Raw genomic sequence first — 22,925 nt, 5'->3', positions numbered from 1 at the left:
GGAAGGGAGAACAAAAGAACAGAGTATTATTTAAATGGATAAAAATGCAAAATGCTGCAACACAAAGGGACTTGGGAGAACATGTGCATGAAACACAGAAAGCTAGCACACAGGTGCAGCAGGTAATCGGGAAGGCTAATGGAATGTTGACCCTTATTTCAAGGGGGTTGAAATATAAGAGCAGTGAAGTCTTGCTGCAACTGTACAAGGTACCGGTGAGGCCACATCTGGTGTACTGTGAGCAGTTTTACTTAAGGAAAGATATTGTCCGGAATTCCCCCCAAAAATTTAAAGTGTTGAATTTGTGTGAAAACTGGAGTAATTCACACTTTTTTTCAGTGGGAGTTCAGGGAAGAGTCTCCCACACTCTGCACTGCACAGGCCACTGCGTGAATATCATTAAAAATGAGGGGGTGGGACCTATCCCCGCTGGAGAGGCTGAAATCAGCGCGCTGAGCGGGCTACTGTGTATACGGCGATCTGTCAGTGCCGAAATCGGCACATTGCAGTGGCCCCACACTGATGGCTTCCCGGCTGTTGGCCAGCCCCGCGACCCCAGCAACACTGACTCTCCGTCCCCTCCGATTGCCCAATCGCTCCCCGACCATTCCCGGGCCCAGCCCCGACCCACCCCACCCCGGGCCTGCCCCGATCTCCAGCACCCCCCCACTGATCCCCCCCAAACCCGCAAACCTGAACCCCATCCACAGTGCTGGCCCTCCCAGTAGACTGACAGCAACCTCCTCCCCACCAGCTTAGCCCCACCCTCCTATCCCCAGCACAAGGTACAAGATCGCTGACCTCCCTCCTTTTCCCACCGATCCCTAAGCAGAGTGGCAGCAGGACACCCCACCCTCACCGATCATCCCCTAGGCCCTGCCCACATCAGGCCCCACCTCTTGGCATTGCCCCATGCCCATTGGGCACTTTGCCCCTTGGACAGTGCCAGCGGGTCCAGGCTGGCACTGCCAGGGTGCCAATGCCCAGAGGCAACCCCCGTCACCTGACCGTCTGGGAGGCCCCAATTGCCAGCGGGGTCGGGTCACTGGTTCCCTGAAAGTGGGGAGCTACTGTAATCCCCGCTGGAGTGAACTGCTCTGATGGGGTGGGAGATGCCAGCGGGCCCAGAGATTTTAGTCCTGGGCCCTCTAATCTCATTCAAATTATATTGAAATGACAATTTAAATGGTCTTTGCGCCTCCCGACCGATTTCTGATGCGGATCTGATGCCACCAGTTCTGGTACTGGGAGATGCTAGCGGGGCACGAACGGACACGCAAACCCCGCGAATCGCCTGCCTTGAGATTCTCCCGGCTTGCTGCACTAAAAGATTAGCGCAGCGGGATGGGAGAATTGCCCCCATTATTTCATTAGAGACTGATAAGAAAATACTCTCTCAGATGATCCCCAGTAAGGAGGGACTGTCTTCTGAGGAAAGGTTAAACAGATTGGGACTCTACTCATTGGAATTTAGAAGAATGAGAGGTGATCTCATTGAAACATATCGGATTCTTATGAGGCTTGACAGAGTAAATGCTGAATGTTTCCCCTCATGGGAGAGTCTAGGATTAGAGAACATAGTCTCAGAATAAAGGGGCACCAATTTAAACAAAGACAAAGAACAAAGAACAATACAGCACAGGAACAGGCCCTTCGGCCCTCCAAGCCCGCGCCGCTCCCCGGTCCAGGATTGAATCCTGAATCCAGGATCCCCGCCCAATTTTCCAGCCTATCTACATACCAATATCCTATCCACCGAGCTGTCCCTCACAGCTACGATGCTTTGTTCATTACAACCTATTAACTTACCCCCACCCCCCCATTCCAGACCATGTGATCTCCAGGGAGAGGCGAAAACCCAGAGTGAAAAACCCCAGGGCCAATATGGGGAAAAAAAAATCTGGGAAATTCCTCTCCGACCCCCTGAGGCGATCGAAACGAGTCCAGGAGATCACAATGGCCCCGATCGGAAAATGCTTCCCAACCCTAGTCATTTCCACTTCCACGAACACCATATGAATCCCCTGCCCCCGAGACAGGTTCCCAACTATCCGCAGTCTCACTCTGTACTGGCACCAGCAAGATGATCGTAGAATGAAGCCTTGAAACGAGAAACCAGGAACAATTAGCCCGCGCCGCTCCCTGGTCCAAACTAGACCACTCTTTTGTATCCCTCCATTCCCACTCCGTTCATATAGCTGTCTAGATAAGTCTTAAACGTTCCCAGTGTGTCCGCCTCCACCACCTTGCCCGGCAACACATTCCAGGCCCCCACGACCCTCTGTGTGAAATATGTCCTTCTGATATCTGTGTTAAACCTCCCCCCCTTCACCTTGAACCTATGACCCCTCGTGAACGTCACCACCGACCCGGGGAAAAGCTTCCCACCGTTCACCCTATCTATGCCTTTCATAATTTTATACACCTCTATTAAGTCTCCCCTCATCCTCCGTCTTTCCAAGGAGAACAACCCCAGTTTCCCCAATCTCTCCTCATAACCAAGCCCCTCCATACCAGGCAACATCCTGGTAAACCTCCTCTGTACTCTCTCCAAAGCCTCCACGTCCTTCTGGTAGTGTGGCGACCAGAACTGGACGCAGTATTCCAAATGCGGCCGAACCAACGTTCTATACATCTGCAACATCAGACCCCAACTTTTATACTCTATGCCCCGTCCTATAAAGGCAAGCATGCCATATGCCTTCTTCACCACCTTCTCCACCTGTGACGTCACCTTCAACCTGTGACGTCACCTTCAAAGGTGACTGAGATCAAGAGGAATTTCTTCTCTCCGAGGGCTGAGAGTCTTTTGGAACTCTTTGCCACAAAGGGCTGTGGATGCAGAGTCATTGTGAATATATTTAACGCTGCGATAGATATATTTTTGATCAGTAAGGGAATCAAGGGTTTCGGGGAAAGGGCAGGGAAGTGGACATGAGGAATGTTAGATCAGCATGATCCTATTGAATGGCACAGCAGGCTCAAGGGGCCAAACGGCCTACTTTTGTTCCTATTTCTTATGGTCTTATGACCACCTATTTCCACTTCAGTCACATTGCTTGACTCTGCCCCTGCCTCAGTTCATGTGCTGCTGAAATCCTCATCCATGCCTTTGTTAACTGTAGACTTGACTATTCCAACACACACCTGGTTGGCCTCCATTCTGTAAACTTGAGGTAAACCAAAACTCTACTACTCCGATCCTGACTCACACCAAAACCCATTGATCCATCATCACTGTGCTCGCTGATCTACATTGGCTCCCGGCGAAACAACATTTCAATTTAAAATGCTCATCCTTGTTAAAATCCCTCTTTGATCTTGCCCTTCTCTATCTTTGCATCTTCCAGCCCCTCAACCCTCTGACATATCTGCTCTCCTCCAATTATGTCTCTATCAGCATCCCCATTTTAGTTGCTCCACCAACTGTGGCTATGCATTTAACTGTGCATGTCATAAGCTCTCAAATTCTCTCATTAAACCCGCTCTCCACCTCTTTATCCTTCTTTAAAATGCTCCTTAAATCTACCCTTTGACTAAGCTTTTGGTCATCTGTCCTAAAATCTCCTTATGTGGCTTATTATCAAAGTTTGATTGATGATGCTTTTGTGAAACGTTCTGGCATATTTTACTACGTTAAAAGCACTCTATAAATGCAACTTATTTTATGCATTTCAAAATAATTCATAATAAGATACTATAGAAATGCTAGATCTTTTAAAAATTATTTTTGATTCTTCGTCTCACGTCCCATGTTTCTTTTGCTCTTGTATCACTTCATGTCACAAATCTTTAGCCGGCTCCTAGTCCTCACTACATCTGTTCCATTGTATATTTCCTAAAGCTCTTTAACCTCTGGGTTAGTTTTAACTTCATTAGGAAGAATGCACTGCAGCAACCAGCCAAGGGTCTTCTGACAACACCTTTCAAACCCCGACTTCTACCACTTCGAAAAACAAGTCAATTAATTAGCTATTATCTCTATCTCTTTGTGTAATTGTGCATCTAAATGCATCCCTTTCGTTTTTTAAATTCATTCATGGATGCAAACATCCACCCCTGATTGCCCTTGGGAAGATGGTGGTGAGCTGCCTTCTAGAAACCCTGGAGTCCATGTGGTGTAGGTGGGTACACCCACAGTGATGGAAACACCTCCAATTACAAGATCCTCTCCATGTCATACACCATCCTGACTTGGAACTACATCACTGTTCCTTCATTGTTCCTGGGTTAAAGTTCTGAAAACCCCTCCCTAAAAGCTCTGTGGGTGTATCTACACCACATGGACCGTTCAAGAAGACAGCTCACCACCACCTTCTCAAGGGCAATTAGGATTGGTAATAAATATTGGCCTTGTCAGTGATGCTCACATCTCATGAACAAATAAAAATAATGAAAGGGATGCATTTAGACATACAATTAGGCAAAAGAATGGAGATTATGTTTAATTAATTGATTGATTTTCTCTATTTATTTATAACATTAACAAAAAATGACTTCAAAACATCGCTTTTACCTCTTGAAGCTTAATCATGTGATTGAATAGATGTCGCATATTATATGTAGATGTTTAAAAACCCCACAAAACTGCATTCTTTAGTAGAGAAGAAAAATGAGGAAAGCAAATGGATTTATGTTAAAGCTCACCATCCAAAACTTGATGAAGTACTGCAAATCGGTGGCAGCGATAAATACGCAGTAAAGCAGGGAGTAAGCCAAGAACAGGAAGAAAAACTTGTAATTGGAGAATCCAACACAATTGTTCACCCTGTAAACAAACGCAGATGTACCTTTCATCATAATGAGTTCAGGTTGTTAAATAATGAATCATAGCAATGGAAATGAAAACTGGGAGAGATGTAAAACTGGCTGCTAATTCACACGGACACAATAGCGGAAGTTCCTGAATTTGTTTCCATGTTTGTGGCTTTGGCATTCCAAGTCTACCGGCACCAATTATGAAAATGTCTTTGTCTATCCTGAAATGATTCTCAGCATCAGCATTGTGCCTTCCCAGAGTGTGATAGGGTTTATGAAAACCTAATGTTTAGGATATTTCCACTACTACCAGCAACATTTATTGAAATATTTATAATGGCCATAACTTCCTCAGAGTGGCAATCAGCATTGGATCGTCACTCCATGCCCAACTATTTATGTGAAATTTCTTCCATGCCCGTCTCGCCCAGCCTTCTGAATTAAGCCAGGCGAGATACAGCAGTGCAGCAGCCCCCAAGGCTCAGTAGTCCAACAGAGTCAGATTGAAGGAGGACAAACTTCCTTTCCTGTGGCACGAGCCGCCTTAAACCAGATAAGTTTAAATATCCATTGAGAATTGATAGGCCAGAGAGAAGGTAAGTTTCTAAGGTAACAGAGGGTGGTAGTAGAAGGGTCTTTTTCCAGCTGGAGGCCTGTGACTAGTGGTGTTCCGCAGGGCTCTGTATTGGGACCTCTGCTGTTTGTGATTTATATAAACGATCTGGAAGAAGGTGTAACTGGGGTGATCAGTAAGTTTGCGGACGACACAAAATTGGCAGGACTTACAGATAGTGAGGAGCATTATCAGAGGCTACAGAAGGATATAGATAGGCTGGAAATTTGGGCAAAGAAATGGCAGATGGCGTTCAATCCTGATGAATGCGAAGTGATGCATTTTGGTAGAAATAACGTAGGGAGGAGCTATACGATAAATGGCGGAACCATAAAGGGTGTAGATACGCAGAGGGACCTGGGTGCGCAAGTCCACAGATCCTTGAAGGTGACGTCACAGGTGGAGAAGGTGGTGAAGAAGGCATATGGTATGCTTGCCTTTATAGGACGGGGCATAGAGTATAAAAGTTGGGATCTGATGTTGCAGATGTATAGAACGTTGGTTCGGCCGCATCTGGAATACTGCGTCCAGTTCTGGTCGCCACACTACCAGAAAGACGTGGAGGCTTTGGAAAGAGTACAGAGGAGGTTTACCAGGATGTTGTCTGGTATGGAGGGGCTTAGTTATGAGGAGAGATTGGGTAAACTGGGGTTGTTCTCCCTGGAAAGACGGAGGATGAGGGGAGACTTGATAGAGGTGTATAAAATTATGAAAGGCATAGATAGGGTGAACGGTGGGAAGCTTTTCCCCAGGTTGGTGGTGACGTTCACGAGGGGTCATAGGTTCAAGGTGAAGGGGGGGAGGTTTAACACAGATATCAGAAGGACATATTTTACACAGAGGGTGGTGGGGGCCTGGAATGCGCTGCCAGGCAAGGTGGTGGAGGCGGACACACTGGGAACGTTTAAGACTTATCTAGACAGCCATATGAACGGAGTGGGAATGGAGGGATACAAAAGAATGGTCTAGTTTGGACCAGGGAGCGGCACGGGCTTGGAGGGCCGAAGGATCTGTTCCTGTGCTGTATTGTTCTTTGTTCTTTGTTTGTAACTGCATAGGATTTGGGGGGTGGGGGGAATCAGATGTTGGGGGAGATTAGGCATCGGGGAGGGAGTTGGACATTGGGCATGAAGGAAGGGTTGGACCTTGGGGGCAGGCAAGGCAGGGTCAGACCTTGAGAGGGTGGACCATTGGGGTGGGGAGGGGTGGGTGAAGTTGGGTTGGGCATGTGGGGGTTGACCCTGTTGGAGGGTGGTTGGGTTTGGTCAGGGGGAATCCCTTGGAGAGTCAGATGGTGGGGAATACCGGGGGTGGGGGAGGTTAAAAGCTAAGGGGTGGGAGAGTCCTCTGGGGCGAGTCAGGGGTGTGGGGTGAGTCTTGTGGGGACACAATCTGTGCCTTTGCAATCATTATTCAGAAGTTAAAAGAGGTTTTAGTTCCTCTAAACGTTTCTGAGATACCTATTTGCATAACAGAGCCGGAACCATCCAAAGTTTGCAATTTAAACCGCATTTATTGGTTCTCAGCAACGGGCAATCGCCCAGTGGAAGTACCCCCCAAATGGAGAGCTCGGAATTTACACCCAAAATCAACTTTCCTTGTTTACCCGTGAAATCCTGTAACAATCCAAGTTTATTATACGGATAAGGTAAACTTAGCATTGCATTGTAGTGTCAATGCCAACCTATCTTTTGTTGGAGTGGTGACATGGGATCAATTTTGCAATTTTCGAAAAAGCACCTTGGCAATATCCTCAGTCATAGTCTGACATTGGTACTCAGTGAGGAGGCAGCAAGAAACACAGGGGTCAATATTAAACCCCTACAATAGGCAGGAGAAGGTGAGGGAGGTTAAAAATTTTAAATTGAGAAATGCAACCTTAACCCATCGCATACATATCTTCCTTTATTTTTACAACTGTGGTTTGTGAGTCTTGGCGAGGTCAGACACTGCATTATCATATTCAAATCAGACTCCCACAGGGAACAAGATTTAAATCTAATGGCTGCTGGCCAACAAGGTTCTGGGAAATGGAGATTGGCGCATCCAGCTGCTGACAGTAAGCACTTTTTACAACACTTGTGACTCAGAGTGGCAGGAATTCTCTCCCCAATCCCTCAGGCAAACCTTATGCTGTTGTGATCTCTCCTACCATGCTGCGGCTGCATTCTCCCACAGCTCCCCGTATCCGACTGCTGGCCACCTGCCCCACAGGTTTCCAACCCTCAATCTTTATCCATCTGTTCTGTGGTTTTCCAACTCTGCTCCTCTATCCCAAGTTCTTCTCTCTTTCCCTCCTATTGCCAGGTCCTGTCTCCCCCAACCCTATAATGAGGAGCTGCTGTTAATTCCCTGGCATTTCAGGGTTATTAAGCTCCCACGCTATCATGTTCCTCAGCTCCATCCTTCCAAATATTGAGACCAAATTCCCTGAAATTCTTGTCAGAGTCAGGAAATGAGTTACAAGTCCAAGTCAGGGCACGACACAATTCCTCTGAGTCTATGCCACCAGCTGAAAGGATCCCATTACGGTCTTTCGAAAGTTCCCAAGCCAAAAGGGATTAATTACTTTGGAACTGTAGATTAGAGTTTTTCTTTCGTCAAAGGGCTTTGGACATTGAGAGGTGCAGTTCTTAGCTGACAGGAGATTACATTTATGAAATGTTATTTCATTTCTCAACGACTATATATAACTTTAACAGAGGAAAATCTGTCAGGGTATTTCATAGGAGCATAGCCAGACACAAACTGGTACCAAATCAAAGAAGGAGTTCAGGATAAGGGACTAAGAGTTTGGTCAAAGAGGTTGATCAAAGGAGGGCTTTAAAGGAGGACAGCATGGAGAAGAACTGGATAGATTTGAGAATGGGATCCCAGAGCTCAGGATCTTGATAGCTGAAAGCATGGCTGCCAATGGGGTGGGTGGGAGCAGCCCACATAGTACCTTCACGACTGGTATGCGGCGGTTCAACTTAGCATTGGTGATTGCAGAGTGGGGCTAGGGTTAGCATTGAGGCAGTGGAGCTTTGGATAAGCTCTAGTTTATGGAGGGTGGAAGATAAGAGATTGGCCAGGAGAAAATTGGGATAGTCAATTCTAAATTTAATCCAAGTATGGGTGATATTTACAGCAGCAGATGGGCTCATGGAAGGTGCTATAAAGGGGTGAAAGTTTTCAATTTATGTAATGGAGACGATATGGGGTCACTAGTACAACTTGGGTTTTCAAACAGGAAGCTGAGTTGGCCATTAATCTACTTCAGCCTGAAAGAGTGATCAGGGAGGGAGATGGACTTGCTGGAGAAAGGATGGAGTATGTGGGGTAGGGACAAAGACAAAGTGGGCGAATTTTACCGTCCCGCCTGCCATGGGAATCGGAGCAGACGGGATGTGGACTATGGAAAGATCTGTTGACCTCGGGCAGGAATTTCCGGTTTTGGGGCAAGCGAGGCTGAAAAATCCCACCCAGTGGGAGGAATTGTAATTTGAAAAGATGGGGACAGACGCAGAAATGGGCATTTGCTCATGGGACTTGTTCGGAGAGTGTGCTTCTGCTGCTTTAGAGGTGACAAACAACATTTTGGAAGTCATTTCTGCTGCTGGACTTCACTCACCTTGATCTGATTTTATCTGCTGTCAGCCTTCACTGCAGTGTCTTGGACCTCTGAGGAGGAACCAGAGGAGCACCAGAAACAACAACAGCAACAGGAGCAGCAAGAGCAACACTAGCAGTGGCTTCCTCTTGTTCAGCCATATGCTGCTCCACAGGGGGAGAGGATATCCACAGAGTTCCAGCTCACAGGAAGGACTACAGGCAGAGGATCAGGTTTCTTGACATCACTGAGCAATAGTGCCTCAAGAGGCTGAGACAGCTCACTGCTGACTCCTGCAGCCTCCTGAAATCAGACCTCCTTTCCAGTGGAGCAGATGGCCATGCATTGCCAGTGGTTGCCAAGGTTATCACAGCCCCGAATTTCTTCACCTCCAATTCCTTCCAGGGATCAGCTGGTGACATATGCACAATTTCACAATCTGCTGTGTTCAAATGTCTCTCCCAGGTGACTGGATAATTTGGCTGTCAACTTTGTCTACCTTTCTACCGACGAAGCCAATCAGAAAGAGAGGTCTGCAATTTGAGATTTGCTGCAATGGCTGGATCCTCACTGAAAGAGGGAATCACAGGCTGCACATATGTAGCATCATGTGCCCTCTGATCAACCAGCAAAATTTGCGAATTGGAAGGGATTCCACCCCATTAATGTTCAGTTGGTATGTGACCATGGGAAGGCTGTCCCATATCTCTGTGCAAGATATTCTAGAAGCTGCCATGATGCCTTCATTTGCACCAGAAATGTCTCCTCCAGGTCTTCCACCTCCAAAATAAGTCAGCACATGGCTCCTTGGAGAAAAGAGTTACCTTCTAAGGACATGGTTGATGACATGAGGGAGAAACCCGACCACTGATGCAGAGAAGATGGGTAACCAGACCCATGTGAGCACAAGAGTGGTCATGGAGCAAGCCACTGTGTTTCGGACGATGCATTTCAGGTGCCTGGGCAGGTTTGGGAGCGTCCCTCGCTATGCACCAACAAGGGCGTCACGAATGGCAGAGGCTTGCTATATCTTTCACAATAGAGCACTGTGGAGGGGATTGGAACTGCAGGAGGAGGAAGGTGGTGACTTCTCTGCACCCTTGCAGGAGGAGGAAGAGGGGGAGGAGCAACAGGAGGAGCAGGAAGAAGAGGGGCCTGAGGTGCCAGGTCCCTGGAACATCTCACCTACCTGCCAGATACGCTCACAACAGACTCATATAAGTGCAGTTCAGATAACCTGAGTGCATGAAGCATTATGGCACACCAAAGCTGAACCCGCTGCCCACCCCTACACACCAAATACTCCCACAGTCAATAACCCTTCCATCTCATTCATTCCCTTTGCTTCTCATCTACCTTGTTATAACACCTCTTCAGGGCTGATGGCCATTTGATAGGCAAGAGACAACACTGGAGTTGACTGGGTAATGGAGGATTGAAATGAAGTTTATGCTTGATTAACATTTTCAAAATCATAGCACAGTGACATGGTGATAAACACTCCCCATGAAATTTCCCGTGGAACTAAAATGTCTTTCCTCTCCCATGTTCTAGTAATTAAAAATGGTGCTACTTCTGTGATTTCAGCAGAGCTAGAGTCATGCTGACCATTCCCTGCTCTGACTACTCAGATGCTCTTTCAAGGTTGGAGATGAGGCAGTAGTTTTCAAGGATAGAGGGACTAAAGGTTTTTACGAAGAAGTGGGGGTGGTAAGTTTTGAAAGGGAGGGGGAGAGTATCTGAGGAGAGGTAACTATTTACAAATGTCTCAGTCTACTATTTGTAAATGTCAACATTCTGAGAAACTGCGGCATCATTTTGGAGCTATGCCATTTGTTAAAGAAGCCAGTGTGAAGCTGAATCAAATCAAGATCTGAAAGTTTATACATACCAAGGACAGTGATGGTCCATCTTCAAAATGCACCTATTGAAAACAAAAAAATCATTGAGTTATTACAAAATATTAAAATCAATCATATTGTGCATCATTGTCAGAGTCGGGACTACCAGCAGGGAGCCTCACATATTGGCAGTGCATATGAGAAAATGACCCCACTGTATAAATGCTAACAGCTATGTTAAAGCTCGTACAAAATGTAAGTGTTTTAGAGGTCTGATAGGAAGCAAAATATGAATGCCACAAATCAGTTTATCCTGATGGTAATGTGACGCTGAATAATGTAAATCAAGTAGTCATGGCTCATGCATATGTAAGAAGTTTAACAACACCAGGTTAAAGTCCAACAGGTTTATTTGGTAGCAAAAGCCACACAAGCTTTCGGAGCTCTAAGCCCCTTCTTCAGGTGAGTGGGAATTCTGTTCACAAACAGAGCTTATAGAGACACAGACTCAATTTACATGAATAATGGTTGGAATGCGAATACTTACAACTAATCAAGTCTTTAAGAAACAAAACAATGTGAATGGAGAGAGCATCAAGACAGGCTAAAAAGATGTGTATTGTCTCCAGACAAGACAGCCAGTGAAACTCTGCAGGTCCACGCAACTGTGGGAGTTACAAATAGTGTGACATGAACCCAATATCCCGGTTGAGGCCGTCCTCGTGTGTGCGGAACTTGGCTATCAGTTTCTGCTCAGCGACTCTGCGCTGTCGTGTGTCGCGAAGGCCGCCTTGGAGAACGCTTACCCGAATATCAGAGGCCGAATGCCCGTGACCGCTGAAGTGCTCCCCAACAGGAAGAGAACAGTCTTGCCTGGTGATTGTCGAGCGGTGTTCATTCATCCGTTGTCGCAGCGTCTGCGTGTTCTGAATGAACTGTTCTGTGTTCTGAATGAACACCGCTCGACAATCACCAGGCAAGACTGTTCTCTTCCTGCTGGGGAGCACTTCAGCGGTCACGGGCATTCGGCCTCTGATATTCGGGTAAGCGTTCTACAAGGCGGCCTTCGCGACACATGACAGCGCAGAGTCGCTGAGCAGAAACTGATAGCCAAGTTCCGCACACACGAGGATGGCCTCAACCGGGATATTGGGTTCATGTCACATTATTTGTAACTCCCACAGTTGCGTGGACCTGCAGAGTTTCACTGGCTGTCTTGTCTGGAGACAATACACATCTTTTTAGCCTGTCTTGATGCTCTCTCCATTCACATTGTTTTGTTTCTTAAAGACTTGATTAGTTGTAAGTATTCGCATTCCAACCATTATTCATGTAAATTGAGTCTGTGTCTTTATAAACTCTGTTTGTGAACAGAATTCCCACTCACCCGAAGAAGGGGCTTAGAGCTCCGAAAGCTTGTGTGGCTTTTGCTACCAAATAAACCTGTTGGACTTTAACCTGGTGTTGTTAAACTTCTTACTGTGTTTACCCCAGTCCAACGCCGGCATCTCCACATCATGCATATGTACCAGTGGAAATTCACCCTAGAATCCATATGGTGTAGAAGGAGGGCATTTGGCCCATCGAGCTTGCACTGACAAGAATCCCATCCAGGCCCAATCCCCGTAACCACACATATTTACCCTGCTAGTCCACCTACTGCATATCCAGGACTTTAGAACATTAACAAGAAGTAAATGATCACTTGTCTTATGTGTCAATGGACAGCCCACGTTGAGACTTCATTATCATTGAAACAAGATGAGAAAAGTCAAAAGTGTTCTCTTGTCAGAAGAACATAAGAAATAGGAGCAGGAGTAGGCCATCTAGCCCCTCGAGCCTGCCCCGCCATTCAATAAGATCATGGCTGATCTGAAGTGGATCAGTTCCACTTACCCGCCTGATCCCTAATTCCCTTACCGATCAGGAATCCATCTATCTGTGATTTAAACATATTCAGCGAGGTAGCCTCCACCACTTCAGTGGGCAGAGAATTCCAGAGATTCACCACCCTCTGAGAGAAGAAGTTCCTCCTCAACTCTGTCGTAAACTGACCCCCCTTTATTTTGAGGCTGTGCCCTCTAGTTCTAGTTTCCTTTCTAAGTGGAAAGAATCTCTCCATCTCTACCCTATCCAGCCCCTTCATTATCTTATAGGTCTCTATAAGATCCCCCCTCAGCCTTCTAAATTCCAATGAATACAAACCCAATCTGCTCAGTCTCTCCTCATAGTCAACACCCCTCATCTCTGGTATCAACCTGGTGAACCTTCTGTGCACTCCCTCCAAGGCCAATATATCCTTTCGCAAATAAGGGGACCAAAACTGCACACAGTACTCCAGCTGCGGCCTCACCAATGCCCTGTACAGATGCAGCAAGACCTCCCTGCTTTTATATTCTATCCCCCTCGCGATATAGGCCAACATCCCATTTGCCTTCTTGATCACCTGTTGCACCTGCAGACTGGGTTTTTGCGTCTCATGCACAAGGACCTCCAGGTCCCTCTGCACAGCAGCATGTTGTAATTTCGCCTTTTTGTAGTTTTTTGTTGCTTGTTATGGCTGAATTTGGCATCCAAAAGGACTTCAGATACTGATTGGAACCAACAGCTGACACAAATAACCCTTGTATCTCCTGATCAGTACCTTTAAGATCTGCTTTTGAAACATTAAAAGCTATATTACTTTAACTGGAAGTAACTTTCAGCATGTGCCACCGGTTAGCCAATTCTTCAAGATAATGGTTAAAATGAACTAAGTCTGCTAGAGAGACCAAGATCAAAGAGTCAAAGAGCTGTGGAGTGCTCCCCAGTGTCTTGGTAAATTTTTATCCCTCAGTCAAAATCACTGAAACAAATTATCCGGTCATTAACTCAATGCTTTCTGCACAACCTTGCTGTGTACAAATTGGTTACAGCTTTTCCTGCAACAATGAGGATTGTTCAAAAGTTCTTCAATGGTTGCAAAACACTTTGGGGCATCCCAAGGTCATTAAAGTTGCTATTCAAATCCTAGTGATTTCATTCCTTATATTTATCCAAATAAAAATAACGTATATAATGAAAAAACAGCATTAAAACCTCCTGCTATGTTCTGTTGTAACATTACAATATTATAGTTAGGATTCAACTTGGGGTCAGTGGTCTTGCTCACCTTTTGGAAGGTCTGGAGAGAGCCTGCCTCTGTCGGAACTGGAAGCCTAGATTCTACTTTACGGGGTTCAGGTAATTAATTACCTGGAGTCATGGATCATGCCTCTCACCACCCAAATCTGGAAGGGGGCAGCAGATCTTCAGTTGCAGCAGCACCATCAGAAGTGGTGGCTACTCCTGGGACTGCAGTTGTCCCCAGACTGGGCCAGCCAGGTGAGGGGAGGTGAAAGAGTCCATGGGGATTTCTTCATGTTGAGTTGACGCCCCACCCCACTGGGGGATCCTCCAGTGGACACAGGGTGCTGAACAGAAGGAACTCCACTCGAACCAACGTTCAGGCCGCTAGGGTATACCATGTGATGTGGGACTCTTGCTGCCACTAGTAAAATACTACTTAAGAATCTCAATTGGCCCAAGCATGGGCCGATGAGTTACCCACCACCTACCCAGCCATTGGTAAAATAGCAGCTGAGGTGGGTAGGTGATAAGCACAGCAACCCCCACACCAACCTACCTGATTTTACACTCACTCACTTTACACTTGAAAGCAAAACATTTGTAAATACATATGATGAAACGTATCATGCATTACAGACGAGAGAGTCATTGTAAAACAAAAAAACAGTAAACTGAACTCCTAGAAATGTTATAAAATGTATGTAAATGCTTACTTGTCACAGACTGAGCAGTGATGACAGCGATCTGGCTTCACAAGTTGACATCTGTCGCAGTATCGAATTGCTTTGGAAACAATGCTATATATAAGCATATGCAATAAAAATCTGGGCAAATTTGGATATTTCTAAAAACATGTTAATCCAACCCATTGCCTTTACTAGTGTCATTTGTTTGGAAACAGGGCCTTTAAATTAGATAGTCTGCTGCTTATCCTATATATACAGGTATTCCCAGTTTGAAGCATGTTCTACTGGAGTGTTTTTGTTTTAGAATGGTTGGTAAATTAGGTACATTCCTAGAATAGCACTACCAACATTCTTGGTTTAGCTTGAATACTGAAAATGTTCGGTCTTTACTTTTAAAAATAAGCTGCCACTTGCTACCTACGCTCGCTGCCACTCTCCCCAATCCTCCTGCTCACCACGCAAGCAGGAGAGGCCACAAGAGTGGGAGTGTCAAGGAGGGCAGCAGGAGAGGCAGTAGACAGGAGAAGTGCCGAGCTTGAGGCAGGAAGTGATGAGCAGAAGCTAGTTTGAAAGAGTTAAGTTATTAAGAATTAGTAGGAGGGATTTTTAGGCCAGTTAGATTCAAGGCAGCTAATAGATTTTCAATGTAAAAATTTCAGATCAGGAACTTAACTCACCCTTATTACTTATTTTCTTATGGGAAAATGATTCTTATTTATCACTTTTTAAAAAAAAGAGTGTACAAAGAGCTATATGGAATTCATTTGTCCATTCTTTTGATAAAAGAGCTAACTTCTACTTGAAAAAGCTAAATGGATTAAGGCATTTTTTAAAAATTCTTTCATGGGATGTGGGCATCACTGGCCAGGACTGCATTTGTTGCCCATTCCTCACTGCCCTTGAATTGAGTGGCTTGTTAAGCCATTGCAAAGGGCAGTTAAGAGTTCACCACATTGCTGTGGGTCTGGAGTCACGTGCAGGCCAGATCAGGTAAGGACGACAGGTTTAATTTGCTTAAGAACATTAGTGATCTAGATGGGTTTTTAACAATCCTCCCCAGAGCATTAACCTGGGCCTTTGGATTACTAGTCCAGTAACATTACCACAGTGCCACCGTCTCCCCAATAAATATTTCACAGTAAACGTAAATCTACTTGTGACTAATAAATTAACTTTAACTTCAAATATTTTAATGCCTTCCATTAAAATAACCTTCAGAGGAATTCCATACGAACATGTTAAGTATTTGAAAGCTAGTGCTTCACCATACAATTCCAAAGCAACAGAAATAATTATAATCCAAGTCGTGGAATTCAGTCTTTCACAAGTAGAAGAACTGAACATAGAATATATACGTTTCATACAAATAAACAGCTGAGCTGATTTTATACGGTCATTATTGTTACATTTCTGCACTCAATAAATAGCATCTTTTTCCACATATCCAAAGAGTACAGAAATGTCACAACAATCAAAATAATTGCATTTTCTGTTATCATATAGCTATTAAAATTTAAATTGTACGAATTAATATGTCATCTAATTTTTTTTAAAAATCATTCATGGTATGTGGGCCTTGCTGGCCAGGTCAACATTTATTGCCCATTCTTGCCCTTGAGAAGGTGGTGGTGAGCTGACTTCTTAAACTGCTGCAACTTGATACTTGTTTAGGATCATTGGAAGTAATATTAGATTTGGGTGGAGGCAAAATTCAAAGGATGTGACTGTATGGAAATTGCTTTGCAGAATTTAATTCGACAAAAATGCAGGAGTTTTGATATATTTTACCACAATATTAGAGGGTTAATTGTTGGCATAAAGAGGGTGAACTTACTTAATGGTTTAACACTTGTAAGGCGATAAGGATGGCAGGTAGTGTGCTGCTCCCTCCTCCAACTTGTACTATGATGTAGATCACTATAAAAGGTGAGGTTGCTGATTTTTTGGAGGTTGATGGAATTCTGTTTTTTTCACATAGGTGTGTGGTTTGCTTGAAAAAGTATGTTTGGATTATGAAATGCAAGCAGTCTGTTTAATGGGTGTTCTGTAGTCATTTGACTCTCCATGATACTATCTCTGGAGCAGACATCATAAGCTCAGTTCAATAAAGCCTCTCACAGAGACAGAGAAAGACTGCCATCCTTATATATGAAACATGGTGTACATAAATGGAGAATAAATACATTTTTGAAACCTAGAAATGATGCAGAGAAGATACTAAGAATCCAGGAACACCAAAAGGTTCAAATCTGCAAAACAAAGGTTGCTGACAAAAGGACAAAAAGGAAATCTACAAGTAACCGAGTGAGTAAAAAATGGCTGCAGTATATTTTCCCATCCCATCTCCAGTAATATTGGATGGCAATATGTGGCAAAACCAGCAGTTTTTCCACTTGCAACAGCAAAACTATGAGATTGCAACAGATTTAATTAACAAGCCTGAACCAACAAGAGTAGCCACAATGCTGGGGAAGGTCTGCTGCAAAGTTTATAACAACTTAAGTCTAACTGACGAGCAAAGAAAACAGATGACAGAGATTCTGAATGCCTTGAATGCACATTTTGAAGCCAGAGTAAATATTACATATGAACATTATGTATTCAACACTAGAGTTCAGAGTGAAAACAAGACCATTGAATGGTTTATGATGACAGTAGTGCAGCTGGCAGAGTCATGTGAATTTGGACAGTTAAAAGATGACCTGATTGAATGTAAATTAGTCTTAGGTTTGCAAGACTGCTTGGTGAGAGCAAGTCTACTGAAAGATAAGAAACTGATGCTAAAGAAAGCAATAGAGATGTGTCATAATGGGAAGTTATGAAACATCAGCTGGAGCATAAATATAGCACAGCAGACCAGGAGATACATTATGCTGAGAAACAGTCCAAACTGAAAGAATGGAACAATCACAGACAAAGGGCAGGATGCAAATACTGCAAAGACAGCATGTATGAGAAAAGGAGGGTTGTCCAGCATGGCAAAAGCAATGTTTTAATTGCAAGAAGCAGAAGCATTTTACAGACAAGTGTTTGGCTAGAAAGAAGCAAAACAGGCCTATACAGATGGCCATGAGAAAGATATCAGCAGATGATTCTGATGAAGAATTATACCAGATACAACAGGTTGATTCAGTTAAGTCTATGGGTGACAAATGGTTTGTGATTGCTGCAACGATGAGCGCAGAGAGAGAGTACCATGTGAACAAGTGTCAGACAGACACCGGCGTGTCATGCAACATAATAACCTTCACAAGTCTGTGTGATGTGGCCCAAATTGGAGATCGGAAAATGAAGACCTTGAAGGTAAGGTTGAGGCTACATGATGGCACGATACTCATGCTGAGTGGACGAATTAACCTGACAACCCAATGCAATGGCAAGAAGGAAGATCCCGAGGTCCAGATCATAGATGAGAAGCAAAGACCACTCATATCAGCTGCAGCAAGTTTAAAACTTGGGCTGGTAACCCTAAATGTACTACCAGAGAAAGGACAACTAAAGACCCTAGTGAAAGGGAAGGAAATAACCTAGAGAGAAACAAAATACTCTAGAGGGAGAGATTTATTGGCCTTCAATCCCATCAATTTCCCCAAAACTATTTCTTTACTAATACAAATTTCTTTCAGTTCCTCCCTCACACTAAACCCTGTGTTCCCCAACATTTCTGCTACATTATTTATGTCCTCTTTTGTGAAGACAGAACCAAAGTATGCATTTAATTGGTCAGCCATTTCTTTGTTCCCCATTATAAATTCCCCTGTTTCTTGTGGTAAGTGACCTACGTTTGTCTTCACCAATCTTTTTATTTTGACATATCTATAGAAAATTTTACAGTCAGTTTTTATGTTTCTAAGGATGCTTTTACTCTCATACTCTATTTTCCCCTTCTTAATCAATCCCTGGATCCTCCTTTTCCAAATTGTAATCTGCTCCCAATCCTCAGGTCTGTTGTTTTTGTTGGCCAATTTGTATGTTTCTTCCTTGGATCTAATACTATCCCTTATTTCCCTTGTAAGCCATGGTTTGGCCACCTTTTCCATTTTATTATTGCGCCAGACAGGAATAAAGAGTTATTGCAGTTCACCCATATACTCTTTGAATGTTTTCCATTGATTATCCACCGCCATCCCTTTAAGTAATGTTTCCTGAGGAACGGGATTCTGTATCAATACACAGAGTCTTAGGCAGATTTCTAGGTTTAGTAATAGATGGGAAGGAAAGAGTTAAAACATATTTACTCCAACATGAATGCTTATTATTAAAATAATATGAAAGATGATTTTAATATATCAATAAATGTATTTACGATAATAATAATATATTAATATGAAAATTTACACAGCCAATGTGAATATTGCTGAATCTAAGAAGTTCAAAAGTTTATAAGTGGAACATTTTCAGTCAGCAGAAGTATACAATGGGGAATTGACACTCAGAACAAATGTTGAAACAATTAATGAAACATTTAATATTTAAAATGCAAAGGCTCATTGTCAAGACATAGAAAGTATCAACTCTCGGGCCCAAGAGGTGGTGCTATCTATTGTTTGGCATATTGCCAGTGGGAAAGGTATTTGAGTAAAAGCGTCCTTAGAAACATAGCAACGAGGAAGTTACCCGTGCCAGGGGGGAAAGTATCCGGTTTTTGAGGTAACAAATGAAAGACCACTAAGTCAAGCAGTGACTCATAATTGGCTGATGTGTTTGTCATGTATTGGACTGACATATTAATGTGAAATGAAATCAAGTCTAAGCTAATTAGAAGGAGTGCCTTAGATATCAAAAATACATAATTGTAATGAACTTTGGCTCAGTGCCTCAAGATCTTCGGAGGGTTCTTTAGCATTCACAGCTGCCTGACCATCTGAAGGCCTCCCACGGCCGAGGTTAATGTTTTGTTTGTCTTGTACGTCCTTTATGTTTTAAAATAAATTTTTATACATCTTAAAAGATATTGTCTCTGTGAAATTAATTTAAGTTTTTATAGAGAAATTCCCTGCAACATTTCCCAATCCACCATAGCCAATTCACACCTCATATCATCATTGTTTCCCTTATTAAGATTCAGGATCCCTAGTCTCAGAATCAAGGACCCTTGTCTCAGACAGCTTAATTAGCAATTTAAAGCATGCATTTCATTGCACCACAAATTCAACATTGACAGGCAAGAGGGTCAGTAACCAGTGGTCATTTAATTAAAATTATTGCTGTAGAGGTGGAGGGGGACTCACAAGTATTTTTCTTTAATTACTGAGTTAAGATTCAGCAATAACATATGGTAATTGGAATTACAGCTGAATGTTAATCTGACACGTCCTGACATTCTTCAACAGAATTTCCATCATCACCTTTGTGCCATTAGTGCCACTCTATTGCATACTCCAAAATTAGATTCAAGGGAAATGTACTGTCTGTATGGAAGGCATGTTGCTGACACATAGCCTTCTGTAACATATGAATTGGTCTCACAGAGGTACAGGGTGGTTTCTGTAAGGAGACCATGAAACCTGTTTTGCAATATGTTAAGCCGTATGGTTGCTATCTTTGCTTTTTAAGCTGCACATTCCAGTTTTTGTGAACTGTGTGAAATTTTTAATATGAATTGCACACTAAAATTCTGACAATTGCAAAGAACCAGAACTGAAACGGTGATGTGACATTTTCCCCTTGCTGCTGCTATCCTGTGATATTCACTTTGATCTTGAAAAAAAGATGCTAAGTTAAATGTGTACCGCTTTTGGAGTTGGACCAGTGGTTACAGCCCTGAGACAAGTTTTGTGAGGTTGAATTCAGAAATCTCAATGGGCACACATTCAACAGGGGTTTGAGTTGGAGATATGGTTGCAGTACTGTAGTGCAATTCACTATTCCACCAATAACCCTCCCATCAAGAAAGCAGCTGACTGCCGAATGAATCCTATGATGCCTGTTTGAGATGAACCTGCCAATATGATTTGAAATTGGCTCAAGATCATCTGATCATTTTTTAGTTGAACTGCAACCTTTTGCAGCCTTCAGCTGTAACCTTACTTTCATCAGATGTTTTTTCTAGATTCAATATGCATTAAAATCCAAATCTGGCTGCTAATTCTTTGTTGCTTTTAACAGTACTTGCTGTTTACCTCCAGATAAGGTTCTTGTGTAGATGGGCAATTCCTTGGCCATTCTTCTAAGGACTTCCTGTTGACCTTCGCCTCGGTCTTCACGTTCTATTTGTTCTCGGTCTGTATATGACAGGTGGAACTGGAGATATAGATAAAAATCAAAACAAATGTGGTTAAAATTGACCAAAAAGCTTCTGTGAAATCTAATTCCAATTAAATTAACTTATGGTGGCTCCAATCTCCAACAGTATTAACTTACGTTCTGTGATTGGTAGTTGAAAAGATCCAATTCTGAATGGCTGAATTGTAACTTGGAGAAATAGTGCTTACTCAGATTTCCTCAAAGTGCTCAACCTTAAGCATTTCCAATGATTGGCCCAATTAACAATTGTAATGGGCTTCTGCCAGGCTTCCTAGCTGTGTTGGCAGAATTCACAAAGGATCAAAACCAGCTGCCTCTCTGCAGCAGCTAACCAGAAGGGCCCCATTCCTAAAATATAATAGGGTTGGAGATTGAAGTCAATTTTCCATGATCGACCACGCTCCTTTAATTTCTTAATGCCTCCTACCCAAGTAATGTTGTAATCCAGTAACATATTGGTATTCCTTGCATCATGCACCCTTACAGTGGTAATGACAGAAAATATAATGTATGGTCACACTCCATCATTACCACAAATTTCATCCTGTCCCCCTGTATTTTGAAAGGCTACGTTAAAAGTTCAGTGTCATGTCTAATGGAAAGTTCCAGAAGCAATGGCAATCTGTGGGACAACACCCAATTACCCAAATACAGGGAGAATGGCTGTGGACAACCATACACAAGCTTGAACATATAATTACAGCGCTGGGTTTCGTTTGTCAAACTGACTTGCTTGTCATCAGTGTCTAATTTGCTATTTCATCCATCAGATTTATTGGGAGAACATTTCCAGTTGCAAGATCACAGAATCATAGACTCCTTCAGTGCAGGAGGAGGCCATTCAGCCCATCAAGACTGCACCGACCACAATCCCACCCGGCCCTATCCCCATAACCCCATGCACTTACCCTAGCTAGTCCCCCTGACACTGAGGGGCAATTTTGCTTGGCCAATCCACACATCTTTGCACTGTGGAAGGAAACCAGGGCAGACACGGGGGGGAATGTGCGAGCTCCACACAGACAGTGACTCAAGCCGCGAATCGTACCCGGATCCTTGGCGCTGTGAGGCAGCAGTGCTAACCACTGTGCCGCCCCACATCAGTTGTGCTAAAAATAAGATGCAAGCTTTAGTGAGGGCTTTCATAAGTTTTTCACGAGAAGTGGAGAATTACATTTTTGACAGTCCTGTGTAAGTGGATTACTGCAAAGAAGTGTACCGACAACTGAACAACGAAGAACACTACAGACAGTTACCCACAGATCCGACCAAAGAACACACCCGTCAACTCAACACTCTGATCAAAACCTTTGATCCGGACCTTCAAAGCACCCTTCGTGCTCTCATCCCACGTACTCCACGCGTTGGAGATCTCTACTGCCTCCCAAAGATACACAAGGCAAACACACCCGGCCGTCCCATTGTTTCCGGCAATGGAACCCTGTGCGAGAACCTCTCCGGCTATGTCGAGGGCATCTTGAAATCCATTGTACAAAGAACCCCCAGCTTTTGTCGCGACACTACGGACTTCCTACAGGAACTCAACGCACATGGAGCAGTTGAACCAGGAGCACTCCTCGTCACAATGGATGTCTCGGCACTCTACACCAGCATCCCCCACGATGATGGCATTGCTGCAACGGCCTCAGTACTCAATGCCGTCAACTGCCAGTTTCCAGATGCAATTTTACAACTCATCCGCTTCATCCTGGACCACAATGTCTTCACCTTCAACAACCAGTTCTTCATCCAGACACACGGAACAGCCATGGAGACCAAATTCGCACCTCAATATGCCAGCATCTTCATGCACAAGTTCGAACAAGACTTCTTCACCGCACAGGACCTTCAACCGATGCTATACACTAGATACATCGATGATATTTTCTTCCTTTGGAGTCATGGTGAGCAATCACTGAAACAACTATATGATGACATCAACAAGTTCCATCCCACCTTCAGACTCACCATGGACTTCTCTCCGGAATTGGTTGCATTCTTGGACACACGCATCTCCATTAAGGACGGTCACCTCAGCACCTCACTGTACTGCAAGCCCACGGATAACCTCATGATGCTCC

At 44.0% G+C, this 22,925-nt stretch overlaps 1 protein-coding gene across 1 annotated transcript in view; it reads right to left on the bottom strand.

The window, feature by feature from the left end:
• The window catches only part of zdhhc2 (zDHHC palmitoyltransferase 2), a 129,046-nt gene that overhangs the window by 35,171 nt on the left and 70,950 nt on the right, over positions 1-22,925 (bottom strand). The window contains exons 4-7 of the mRNA XM_078221462.1: positions 20,721-20,841; positions 14,626-14,695; positions 10,855-10,887; positions 4,648-4,768 (exon numbers count right to left, since the gene is read on the bottom strand). Of these exons, the coding sequence (XP_078077588.1) occupies positions 4,648-4,768; positions 10,855-10,887; positions 14,626-14,695; positions 20,721-20,841 (345 nt within the window). The remainder of the gene's footprint in view (positions 1-4,647; positions 4,769-10,854; positions 10,888-14,625; positions 14,696-20,720; positions 20,842-22,925) is intronic.

This window comes from Mustelus asterias, chromosome 1 (genome assembly GCF_964213995.1).
Source record: "Mustelus asterias chromosome 1, sMusAst1.hap1.1, whole genome shotgun sequence".
Classification (NCBI taxonomy): Eukaryota; Metazoa; Chordata; class Chondrichthyes; order Carcharhiniformes; family Triakidae; genus Mustelus; species Mustelus asterias.
This window is presented reverse-complemented; position numbering and strand designations above follow the sequence as displayed.